The sequence below is a fragment of the Astatotilapia calliptera genome, chromosome 14, assembly GCF_964374335.1.
Source record: "Astatotilapia calliptera chromosome 14, fAstCal68.1, whole genome shotgun sequence".
Classification (NCBI taxonomy): Eukaryota; Metazoa; Chordata; class Actinopteri; order Cichliformes; family Cichlidae; genus Astatotilapia; species Astatotilapia calliptera.
Genome location: NC_137435.1, coordinates 19,181,893 through 19,194,759, shown reverse-complemented (window position 1 = coordinate 19,194,759; position 12,867 = coordinate 19,181,893). Strand labels below are relative to the sequence as shown.

At 43.5% G+C, this 12,867-nt stretch overlaps 1 protein-coding gene across 1 annotated transcript in view; it reads right to left on the bottom strand.

Annotated features, from left to right (window-relative positions):
• grik4 (glutamate receptor, ionotropic, kainate 4) overlaps positions 1-12,867 on the bottom strand; it is a 372,203-nt gene that overhangs the window by 5,742 nt on the left and 353,594 nt on the right. The window contains exons 15-20 of the mRNA XM_026191921.2: positions 4,391-4,500; positions 3,228-3,401; positions 2,698-2,863; positions 1,756-1,981; positions 767-895; positions 567-685 (exon numbers count right to left, since the gene is read on the bottom strand). Of these exons, the coding sequence (XP_026047706.1) occupies positions 567-685; positions 767-895; positions 1,756-1,981; positions 2,698-2,863; positions 3,228-3,401; positions 4,391-4,500 (924 nt within the window). The remainder of the gene's footprint in view (positions 1-566; positions 686-766; positions 896-1,755; positions 1,982-2,697; positions 2,864-3,227; positions 3,402-4,390; positions 4,501-12,867) is intronic.

Here is a 12,867-nt window from a genome sequence, read left to right as displayed (position 1 = left end):
TCATTTATCATTGTTTTGTCCCCTGTTACTTTGAATAACCAACATTGTGTGACCGAGCTGTAGCGACTCTTGGTCCTGACATTTCCAAAAAGCAGTCTTTTTCTTTTTGCTTCCAAAACAAATCTGACGCCCTTGCTTGAAGTCCATTCTTAGCGCAAAGTTCTAGTTGACTGCCACGACTAATCCTCTACTGTCCATATTTCAACTTTTGATGGTGAGAAGGACATGTAGTTTTTGACAATCGTGGACACAACAGCGAGTGTGTTTTAAATAAGGTCACTAGATTAAGGCTGAGATAAAGATTTGCAGCACCCTGTAAATATAACTAAAACAAGATCTTTTTTTTTACTGTACAGTTTGATTATTCTGTGTAATATATATATGGTACGAATGGATGCTTCTCTGCTATGAATACAAAAAACACACGAGGTATTACTTTGGTTTGTGCTCATAACTTCCTGTCAAAGCTGCGCACTGTGGAAAAGCCTAGCAGCTCCGCGAGGGGGAAGGTGCCAGGGAGGGGAGAGGGAGACAAAGCAGATGCAGGTTAGATAGCCCTCTCTCACCTCATTTCCTGGTGCGTGCCTTAACATCCAGACAAACTCCAGCACTGCCATGAAGATTGCCACCAGCAGGCCACACACCAGCACCACAAAGATGCCACCGATGTTCTCCATCCCTAGACCTGGAGAGATGCCGGGATTGGGCGGGATAAGTGTTTTCTGGCATCATCAACCAAGATGTGGATTTAACTGCAGAGACAAACCTTTAGCACGGTGGTCCTCCTCTTTTGGACACTTGCCGCCATCCCACCACTTCCTCTTCAGGATCTCCAAACGATTGTCCTCTTGCAGTTTGAGGATGGCTAGGTCGAACTCGTCACGGTACACTGACCCTGAAGGGAAGAGAAAAGTAAATGAGGGACACGGTACAAACGAAGAGTGACATTTCCTTGACTTCTTCTTCTTCCTTCTCCTCTGGTATGCCATGGCAAATGTGAGAGCGCGTCACTTCACCACGCTTCGCCCGAACCAACAAAACGAAGATTTCAAACCTGAGATTAAGGAGCTTACAATGATCTTCCAATGTTTTACGGTCACGGCGCCATCATCCACTAAAAAGACGGCTTATCTATCCTTTAAACATCAAAGGAATGGAAATTAATCTGTTTACTTTAAGGTGTGTTTGACTCAATCTGAGATCAAAGTGTAAGTAAACCCTGTGTTTATACTCTTGGAGCAGCGAGCGTCGCGCAGAAACTGTTTCACATTTCACAGGAACAATATCTCAAATTCCCTCGCTCTTGTCCTCACTTTTCCCATCACAGCATGGCAACAGCTGCTCTATTAAAATCTAGCATTAAAGCTCTCTTAGTTTCTCCCTTTTTGCATCATTTTGCCCCATGATAGCAGCTAGTGGTTTGGCTTTGCTGAGGCTTTACTTTTTTATTCAACTCTCCAATGTGACGTTTATGGTGTATCCTCCAACTAATGCCTCTGCTCTTCATTCCCCTTCTTAGCTTCACTAAGAAGGGGAATGAATTATACAGCACATTTAAGCGAAACCATCAGCTCTCTCCTCCGTTGACTTCGTTTTACACTAACTGCCTTGCCCCCACATTACTCCGGCAAACTGGCTTCTGTCTCTCTGCGGCTTGTATCAGATGTTTCAACTACTTGACCAAGTTTCTCCTTCTTTTGCTTATCCGTCACTTTCAAGTGTCCTCCAATTTTCAACACTTTGTCCTCCACTCACCCAGCGGCATGCCGATACCATAGCCCTTAGTGTCCAACAGTCCTCCAATCTGAGTCAGGTTGCAGTTCCTCTGGCGGTAGTACTCATTCATCGTGCTCTCCAGCAAGTAGGCGTAGTTAGAGTTGAGGACACGGGCAATCCCCTCCTCTGTGCTCTTCACAAACACGCTGGGCTGCTTTGATTGCATGAAGTTCCACATGCGCTGGTACGTCTGGTAGCGGGAGTTCTGCACAGGCGTGAAAGAGCAGATAAGATCAGAAGAAACAGGCACAGAGAGTGAGAGACAGTTAACAAAGCATCTCCTCTTCTGGTTTGGTTTGCTTTTTTTTGGACTGATGGAGTGTTACATCAGAGCGCCCCCCTCCCCCCCCCCCCCCTTTTTTTTTTCTATTAGCGCACCTCTTTCCCATTTGAGAAACTTCCGAACAGAAACTTCACTTAACACCTCCACCTGTCTTTTACTTTCTCTCAGCCTGTCTTTCCTGAGTTATTTAAGGTCCAGTGGACTTGAAAGCGCCAAGGAATACAAGGCTAATATCTCTCTTCCCTTCGCCCAATATCATCCTTCACTGTCTCTCTCCCCTCTAACACCCTCTTTTTCTCCTGCTCAGTGTCTTTCTCTTTTTCTCGCTGAGGTCAAATCTCAAAAGATGAAAGAGGATAGCGTGGGACCTGGACAGTGCCCCATCTCCCCGAGGAGAAGGATATTGAATGGTTGTGGCAAAAAAGAGACAGGAAACAGATAAAACCTGTGGTTAGAGGAGGAAGACATAAAGGACAGGAGGGTGACGAAAAGGACAGCTGATAGCTGATCACAGATGACCCATTGACTTCCATGTGCTCTGAAGTGAGCCTGTGCCTACATACAGTGTGTATGTATGTGAGTGAAGATTTAGGAGGATAAACAATGTGGCATATACAGCAATGTGTGTAACTTCTAACCTGGAAGAAGGTCATCGTGGATCCACCGTGCATGGTGCCATATTCTATCGCCGTCTGATCTGCCAGATCATCTACTGACTCTATCGGTACCTCCATCCTCTGCACTGTTAGGAAGGCGGCCAGGTTGGCGGTGTAGGAGGAGATGATGATTAATGTGAAGGCCCACCTGTGTGGGAAAGGCAGCGGACAAGAACATATGTATTCACCTGCAAACGTATGTAAATGGGCAGGCTGACACATGAAGATAAATGATCTGGGTGGAGGTGTAGAAGGATTAAAATAACTGCGCACCTGAGAGGAGAAGACATGACAGGATATTCAGTAGATGATATGGCGGATGGATTAATGGGTGGATAAAGTTCTAGCTGCAAAGGCGGACAGACAGACACAAACGATGCCTCGTGTGCACACAAATGCACAATCTCACTCTTGAAATCTGGAATCAAGCTTCAAGAATGCGTTACTGATGAATTGCATTCTGTGATGGAGAAACCTGCGCATTGCACCGTGCATCTGGAGCCAATACTAACCACACTCCGCTCACACAACGTGTGGACAGAGCTCTAGGAGCAATGGTGGATCCTTGCTGCATGAAGCCTCCAACTGGGAACCAGAAGCTGTTGCCAAGCGAGTACTGGTTGATCAGCAGGTTGCAGCGTCCCTTTAAACAAGGGTGGGGGTTGTACCATTCATAAGGTGTCAGCCTGTGGGGAAAGAGAGAGTGGGAATGAAAGTTAGATTATGTATTCTGATAAGAGCAAAACTCAAGAGACGGGGAGTGAGAGGAATGGAGATAGGAAGAGGGATGAAGGATGAGGAGAAAACAACTCAGTCAAGTGAGGACAAAGTCACCTTGGCTCTGCAGAGGGAGAACCAACCTGTGCTTCGCTTCTGCCTACTTAAACTGTGAGGATGAAGGTGGTGTAATTGGGGTGCTCAGATATAGCTACAGTTCTGTGACAACTCTGTTCTGTGCTGGGTTGAACCAACGAGCCATGTGACTCACGTGGCAAAGATAGAATTTCTTTCTGAGTCACAAATAATTACAACAAAGTTCAAAAGAAGGACAAAAAACTTTAAACAACCCAGATGTTTAACATATTTCCCACTGTGATCACGGGTGGAAAAATTATTCTTAGTAAACACCTAAAAAAAGGAGTACATGTATTATTATCTCCAAAACTGCTACGATTAAACCACCTCACCCAACATTTATAAATGATTTTCATATTACACCAAAGACCACCCGTAGAGCTATCTTTAGAAAACTGGTAAATTTGAAGGTCTTGGTACTTTTAATTTGATTCTGTAAGGTGCTGCAGAATTCAATTAGCATTTTCTTGCATTAAAGCATCTTCATTAGATATACTGTAACCTAGTAATATTTCCATTGCAAAGGAAATTATGATTTTCAGCAGCAGTTGTGGTAGTGCCATCCTTGACCAGCAGGTGGCAATGTGATGCTAGAGACCTGCCACTGGTGGGAGAACGTCTCTTTCTCTGTGATGTTCAAGATCAACCAGAGGCTAAAGAGAAGCGAGAGAACAAACACCTGTTTCCTCCGCCGTATATTGCCCAAAGAAACGTTTTTTTGTGTGCTCTTACTCTCTGTACCCAGTCCATTTGTTTGCCTCATTCTTCTCCTGTCTCTCGCTTATCTGTACAGACTGCATTTTATGGTTGAGCTCCTTACCTGGCCACCAGAAAGAGAATGCAACTGACAGCCAAGTAGGCCAGAAGCATGAAGAGCCAAACACCCGGTGAGAAGGGATCCAGGAAGGAGAAGTAGCCTGGCCTACGTCCCTGGAAGACAACACACACAGAATGACTGGTCTTCTTGGACATAAACTAAAGAAGGAAACATAGAAAGGCGATGATTACTGCATTTCAGTTCTGTTTCCCTTTCTTCCCACCTCCAGTTCGGTGTGTGTTGACCAACATTTACTGGTGCCTGTGTAATTTGGAGAAGATGGAAAAGGTGACTGTGACCGCAAATAAACGGATTTTGATGCGATAAGCATAGGTTTTCCCTGTCCTAAACTGATAGCACTTTAATTATACGAATCTCATTTGCATGTAAACATTCAGATCAGCACTGTATGAAAGCGCAAACTCAGTCTCCCATGGACTGTCAATAGAGTGGCAGAGGCCTGTATGATAATACGACATCACTGATAAGAGGTTTATATCCCGCATTCCAACACTGAAAAAAAAATTCTCACAACTTCCAACAAGCTGTGATAGATACATTATTAGGTTTAGTCGTACAGAATAATCAGAGGTCAAAACTAACAAAAGGCAACATTTTTACTCTCTACAAGTCTGCATGTAGAGAGAAAGAAATGTCAAATAATCAGCTAAACCATTAGAACCACATTAAAGACAAATTCAATTCCATGACCTATAGTTGACTTGCAGTATGACCGGGAGTGGGCAGTGTACACAGGTGGAGGGGGATTAATAGCTCTGGCTTGGCTAAAAAGGCTAGTTGTGCTGAAGCAGCTATGGGGTGTTGCATATAAATGTGCATTGGTAACCAGGAGATAACATGGCTAAAATGAGGTTGGCAGCCAGTAGAGCGATGGGAATATAGGGGCTAATTCCTAATGTTTCATTATGCAACATTGTCCTCTAAATGAAACCAATTACTGGGGAACCACAGTCAGGATGATTGGGCCCGCTTGTTTATATGTGTGTTTGTGCCTGCTCATATTTCACACGCGCACGCTAAGCTTACACCATTCCCGACCAAATGTCAGCAGGGGAATATTAGCCATTTACACACAAGTGCACGTCCGCCGCCTGTTAATGACTATGAAATGGAGGTGGCTGTCAGGGCCAGCAGGACGCTTAGATAATGGAGGTGATCAAACAACCAACTGTCTAAGTGTTGCTATGAGAGGGACACGTTTAGTCGTGTAGAAATTCCTCATTGTCCATTTCTGTGTCAAAGGCACCGGCGTGGAGTCTACGTGAACAAGCCCAAATTGCATTTATGCAAAAAATAAAAAAAATAAAAACTCAATTAAGTATTCCTGCCAGACCTCCTGCGTGCCAAAACGCTGCAGTAATACATTTCTGAGGCCCTCCAAAATTTAATTTGAGGCAAAGAGGATGAAATTATTTTGGTGGGCATTTGTTATGATAAACGAATCCCCATTCAGAGTTGTGCGGAGATGAAAATTCATTAATGCGTCTGTAATCACTTGCATATTAGCCCGACTGAGTAAAATAGGAGTGGTGCAGAAAGCAGGAGAAGCAGGGGGAGAGAGTTGCCGAATAACTCTGAGCAAGATTCGAATCAGCCTGCCACTCATAACGTATGTCAGTCCACGTTATAGAGTGCAATTGCTTATGACGATGGCGATAGCTGTCTGAGAATGGAATAGTGCAGAGCTGAAACACACAATGGCCATGTCAGAGGTATATGTTGTAAAGTGAGCATCAGTGCCAGGCTGCCTTCGGTTGGCACTGGCATTACTGGAGTAGCAGTAGTATGTGCTGACATGAGTCCTCCTGTTTTGCTGGTCCAGTTTGATGCATGCTGACCCAGCGCTTCGTGAACTGCTGGGCATGCTCGTCCACATGTTAAGTTTTCACCAAGGTGCTATTATTAAGATAAAGATCACTGCAGAGACGTGGGACTAGTGTGCTAACAGATGGCAAAGTGAAGGTGCAAGAGAGCAACTCAGAAATAGAGACGGAGAGAAAGCTAGGACGAGACAACAGGAAGATTACAAGGACAACAGGAAAACAGTAGGAGGTTTGCTGCTTAGAAAGCTCGACTTTGCTGCTTTTATGTATTGGCTTTGAGACTAAGGGACAAAAGTGTTTTACTTTTTTTTTTAAGAGTTAGAAACTGGAACAATCCATAGCTGGAGTAGGCAAATTAATGAGCACACAAAGCTTCAGATAAGCTAAATGGAAACTGCATGAAAATGTTTTAAAATCTGTGTGCACATTTCCAAAGATAAGATAGTTTATTCAGTTTTTTTCTGTATCAAAACATTTTAGATTAAACTAAGGACTAGAAAGAGCAAGCTTAATGAAACTCTATTTAATGATGATCTCGTGACATGGAAAAACATGGTGTGTGATCACTCGACTAAAGCTCCACACAGCTCAGCAGTGCTTTAACACCTTTCAGGGCTTTTATTTTACTGTGCCAACTTTACTGTTTTGGCTCACTCGCGCTGATCTTAACTACCTTATTTCCTCTCTGCTCCTGTTCTCATGAATACAATCTGCACCACAATAGCAGAGCGTTTAACAGCTAAGGAGCCATATTTCACCCCTCGGAGTTGGTGTGGACCAAACCAGCGGTAAAGCAATGACTACTGGACTTACATTTGACAAATTGCTGGAAAGGGAAATGCAAGTGAATGCTAATGGTACTTGGGACCTGTCGGATGGGTAAATAGGCAGCTGTTTTCTAACATATTGGATATACCACCTTTATCAAGTGCTTAATATGTAAATGCTCGCTGTGCTGCCAAACGAAATCAATCAAGATGGGTTCAAAATTGCTGTGCCACAAACTGCTGTGCGAACCACTAAACATTGTTTGAGGAGAAGTGCCTCACGGGGCAGGGTGACTCAGGATTTCCAGTGATGTAAGGAAATTGTAAAGTAGAACATATACAAGGGTTTACCTATTTTTCATTCATTTATTCATAAATAAATTATGCATGCAAATACTAAATATTTTTAGTAATTTCTCAGAGACATGCTTTACATCACAATCTTATTTAGGTGGTCCAGTCTCTCTTTATATTGGACGATGAGTCTGTGTGTGCATGACAGACTGTCAAGCACCTGTGTGTTTGTGTGTGTGCCTGTGTTTCTAATCTTGTCAGCAGCTGTCTAAACTGTCAGTCATCCACAGCAGGGCAGATACAGTATGTGCTTGGGCAACTGCACAGGGAGCACCCACCACTCAGCACAGAAAAGCACATTGACTGCTTGCTAAGGAAAGCACAGCATCCGTGACTAATCCAGTAGTTACTGTTAAATAGAAGATATACACTCACTGGACTCTATAGGAAGTACACCCTGCTAATACTGGTTTGGACCACCTTTTTGCCTGCACAAGTGCCTTAATTCCTCATGGTGTAGATTCAGCAGGGTGCCTGAAATATTCATCAGGGATTCTGGTCCATAATGACATGATAGCATCGCTAACGTTCTGCAGATTTGTCGGCTGCACATCGTGATGAAAATCCCCCATTCCAACACATCTATAAGGTGCTCTATGGGATGGAGAGCTGGTGACTTTTGGGGGTCATTTAAGTTCAGTGAACTCATTGTGATGTTTAAAACCAGTTGGTGTTTAAAAAAGAGCCAAGAAAAATATCTTCCACACCATTAGACCATCATGAGCAGCCTGAACCATTGACAGAAGGGAGGATGGAGCCATGCTTTTGTTTCTGTACCATTCGAATATTGCAGTAGAAATTATACCGAACAATGTTCATCTAGTAAGCTGGTGGAAACTGTGGCCTCATTTTCCTGTTCTTCGCTGACAGGAGTGGGTGACCCGGTGTGGTCTTCTGCTGTTGTAGCCCATCTGCTTCAAGGTTAAATGTGTTGTGCATCAGCTGATTAGATATTTGCATTAACAAGCCTTCAAATGACTGTACCTCACAAAGTTGCCGATGAAGTGTAGACTAGAACTAGAAAATAATTAACAAAGTAATAAAATATAAACAGAGTACACCAAGGACCAAATTAGATGTTTACTGGATGAGTGTCTCTTCACAGCGTAAGTACTTGCTGCCATATTTGAATGATTTTTATCAGAGTCAGGGGTATCATTTTATAGCAGTTTTATGGCCATGTTAAGATGATATATATGGGATGAGGCAAATCCCAGGAAGTAAAATAATACACCTGTGGCACAGAGGGCAAAACATCCTCTAAGACCTGCTTTTATGAGTCCATCTCAACAAATAAAATAGTGAAAAATTGCTGCCTTTTTTAGTAGCTATGTGTCCTTTTTTCATCTCAACACACAGATGAAAAACTCATTCATTTTACCTTGCACTGCCCTTGTTCTCTCTCAACTTCCCGCTGTCCCTCCATATTTCCCGCTTCTCCCCTTCTCCGTTACTCTCGGAGGACTGCCTACATGCCAGGAGGGTGGCAGAGGGAGCCGGTGAGGTTATCCAGTTGAGGATTTCACCTAGTCATCTTTCCTCTTGGTATTCATACCACACCGTTGCCCCCTGAGGCTTCCTGCCTGAACACTGACTCACCGAAGGAGACTTCCCATTGTCATTTCAGCTCTCACACTCTCGTCGCTCACTTCCTTGCTCTCATTTCTCCATCTTCCCTCATGTCCTTCTACCTATTTCTTGCTTATTCTCTTTTATGTTGTCTTTCTTCCTGTCCCTCCCTGTGTCTCCCCATGTTCTGCCACCTCCCCCCCCCCCCAAGCTCTTTGATAGTGTGTGCATTTCTAATTGTGTTAAAGCTGCCAGTTGTTACGGCTGCTGAGATGGCCGCGGGGGCAATCTGTGGAGAGCAGTTGATTTGGCTGAGGTCACGGGGTCATATTCATAACAACATCCTGCTGCCTCTTGAGCTCACCGGGTTGTCTGGCTTTATGTCTGAGTGAGTTGCACACAAACAAAGCTGTGCTTTTGCGTTTGCTGAAACTCTTCTAACATAACTAAAAAAAAACAAAAAACATACATCACTACTAGTTTTAGGGTTACTTTCAAAATAAAAGAATAAAACTTCCAGTCTGGTGCAAAAGTCTCAAGACACCCCTTATTTCTTTGTATGTTGCTAGGAAAATGGGAAATAGGTAGAGCGGTTTAATGAAACACATGCATCCACGGAAATACAATCTAAAAGGCAAAAACATTCCTAACGAGCTTGAAAGTCAATATTTGATATGAGCAGCTTTATTCTTCACCCTGAACTTTCTCCTGAGGAGTCTTCAGGAATAGTTCTCCAGGCTTCATGGAAAATATTCAAAGCTCTTCTCTTGATGTTGGCTGCGTTTGGTCTGTTCTGTATCAAGATGATCCCACATCTCAAACCAGTCTGAGATGATCTGACATTTGTGACGCGACACATTATCCTGTGGGAAGGAACCCGCAGAGGATGAATGCACAACGGTCATAAAGGGATGAACATGGTCAGCAACAATACTCAGTTTGTACTAAAGGGACCAAACGATGATAAGAAAATATCCTCCACACCATCACACTACCAGCATGCCGAACCTGTATCATTAATTGGCTCAGTTTCTTTATGCTAGTTGAGAGGAGTGGGATCTCAGTATGGTCTTCTAGCCCATTCTGATGCCCAGTTTTTAACTTCAACAGGTCTTTTTTTAGAATATCTACATCCTTAAATGTATGTAGCTGCTGCATGTGAGTGGCTGATTAGAGCCTGTGCATTAATGAGCAGTTGCACAGTTGTACCTAAGCACATATATACACAATTTAATGATATTACACAACCTACTGTTTAGTGTTAAATTTAATATTGATTTATTATGGAAAAAAACTGCATTTAAAAATAACCCTAAATAACATAAGTGGTAAGTTTTTAAATTCCACGAGCTGCGTCTGTGTTTCTGTGCACAGGGTTTCATTTGTTTGTGTAATTTTGTCTGAGGACTTCTGTGGCCAGTGAGTCAATAAAGCTCGTTATACTACGCTCTACCCTCAGGGCAGCTGCTGAATCTGACACAGCTTCTACACACCCCTAATTAACCCCTATGTCTAATTAAGTGGCACTCTTTCTCTTATACACACAAACATGCACACATCCACTCATATACCCTGTTACACAGTCAACGAATTAATGGAGAAGGAACTGGCACAGATTTAAAGACGCTCACAGTGCTGGGATTTTGGCATGCAGCATATGGTTTTTATATTGTACAGATGATGAATGCAAGACAACGAAAGGTTTTTATGAGATGAAGCTGACAGTCGCTTTAGGTAGTGTCTGGGTTCATAACCGCAATGATTCATATTGCACCGGCTTCTCTTTGATTTGTGTATGAAGCAAATCCGTTTTATTTATAGGGCCTGAAGCTACATGCATGTCAAATACCCCACCATATAAAATACACTATATGGCCTCGAATAGCACCCAACTACAAATCCCCAACCAGACAAGACATTCAGGCGAGACAGCTGAAACATATAGACAGGTAGTGCTCTTCTTATGCAGGCAAGATGCAAGCTGTCTGGATTTTTTTTAGTTTTATTTATTGCAGAGTCAGTGTCCCAGAAATGATAACAGACAGCGGTCCCTTCAGAGAATAGCACGAAGACACAAACTCATTTGACAGGTGATTAAATGTTCTGATTTGCTGCAATTTTGAACACACCACAGAAAACTTGTCTGTGACAGTTGTTGTAGTGGCTGGGTGGGTGGGTGGTGTGGAGGGCAAGGGAGGGGGTTTGGGGTGTGGGTGGGGTGGAGGCAGTGAAGCGTTAGTTCAAATCTGCACCTGTGTTTCAAACAGGAAATGTACATTTTCAGCAGCTTTGTAACAAGATTACGCCTGACGTTAAAGCTATCGCCTTCACTGAAAAGAATGTAAATGTGTGCTTTGAACGCAACAAACATAAAATAAGAATAAATAATGAAAGTGAAAAAACTCTGTGCGTGTGTCTGTGTGTGTGAGAGAGAGCGAGAGTAAGAAAGACATGCAATACTTGTGACAAAGAAGAGAAATGGAGATTAAACTGGCGATAGTGTGCGGATAATTAATACCCAACAGGCAGCTGTATTTTATTGCATTCGCCATTCTTATTGATTGGACTGAAATTTTCATTTAAAGTTTGAAATAAGCAGTATACCCCCTTGTAGAAATCACTGTGCCTCAGATCAATAGTCAGTGGATTAGAACTAAACAAGTGCAGTCACAGAAATTCAAATATCGAATTTTAGAGCATGCTGAGGGACCACTCTGAATCGGATCTAAGAAAATGCCAAGGGGCAATGAGAAAGTAAAGAGAGTGTGAGGAAATGAGGGACAGAGAAAGAGACAAAGAGAGATGATACCTGCACTTATGCCTGTCTTCTTTCCCTCTTATCTTTTCACCTTCCTCTACCGACTTCACACATCTTATCTTAATAGAAACCGCTTTACTCAGGAATTTCAACTGGGTCAAGTCTCTGCTAATTCAACTATTTGGCTCTGTGTGCCAACCCTGTGGGACATAAGCTCCATATCATATCCTCAGGCTGCCACCCGCCTGCCTGCTTCCCAATTCAGAGGTCACATGCTGCCCAGCAGCCCATTTAACGTAGCACCTGCTGCGAACGTCGATTGATTCTCCCCAACTGTTGCCGCTCAATTGAGTGCCTCACTGCCTCACCTATGGGTACTGTGCACAGACTATGGGAAGGTGACACGGTGGGAGATTTACAAGTAGTGGAGACAGGAGCAAGATGGAATGGGAATGTGAGTAAAATGCCCCTTTGGGATGCTACACTAATGTTAGCCTGCGCACGCGCTAGATCACCTCAGCACGGACTGTGGCCAGTGCTACTGTGGCCCCCACAGTGTCACCTTGGGTTTTGGGGGAGGACTGATGATTAATGGGCCACTAAGTGCGCAAACACTGGCTCATTTCCACCAGCACTGCTGTTGTTTCTTGCTTGGACTTGCTCTCTGCAGAGAATGGAGGGCATTGCTTGTGAGAATAAGATGGCGAAATCCAATCAGAGAACAAGCAGAAAACAACTGTGAAAGTGTTACATTTATCATTCAGTTCACACCATAAAATGAGCGATCTGGTGCTGGCAGAATGAGGTGGGGGGTGGGGGGCACGGAAACAAAAGGAGGAAATGGGTGGACAAAGGAAAAATGAAAAGAACTTGACACAGAGGAGAAGGATGAAGTGGCAAGTAATGTTGGAGGACAGGGGTAAAGCAGGAAGAGGACCCATGAAAAAACGCAGATGAAAGGGAAAACGAGTAGCTGAGAGGTAAAGAGGCAATAAGGTGTAAAAGGGGAGAAGTTGTGGAGGAATTTAAACGGACTAAGAGAGAGAAAAAGACTCTACAGGCCAGAAGGCAGAGTGCTTCTTTTCCAGGCATTAGACATGCCTGACAGCCTGCTGAGGTTTATCCGCAAGCTGTATGAGAGGCAGTTCGATCAGGTATAATAGGTGTGTGCGGGGGGACTTAACTCAC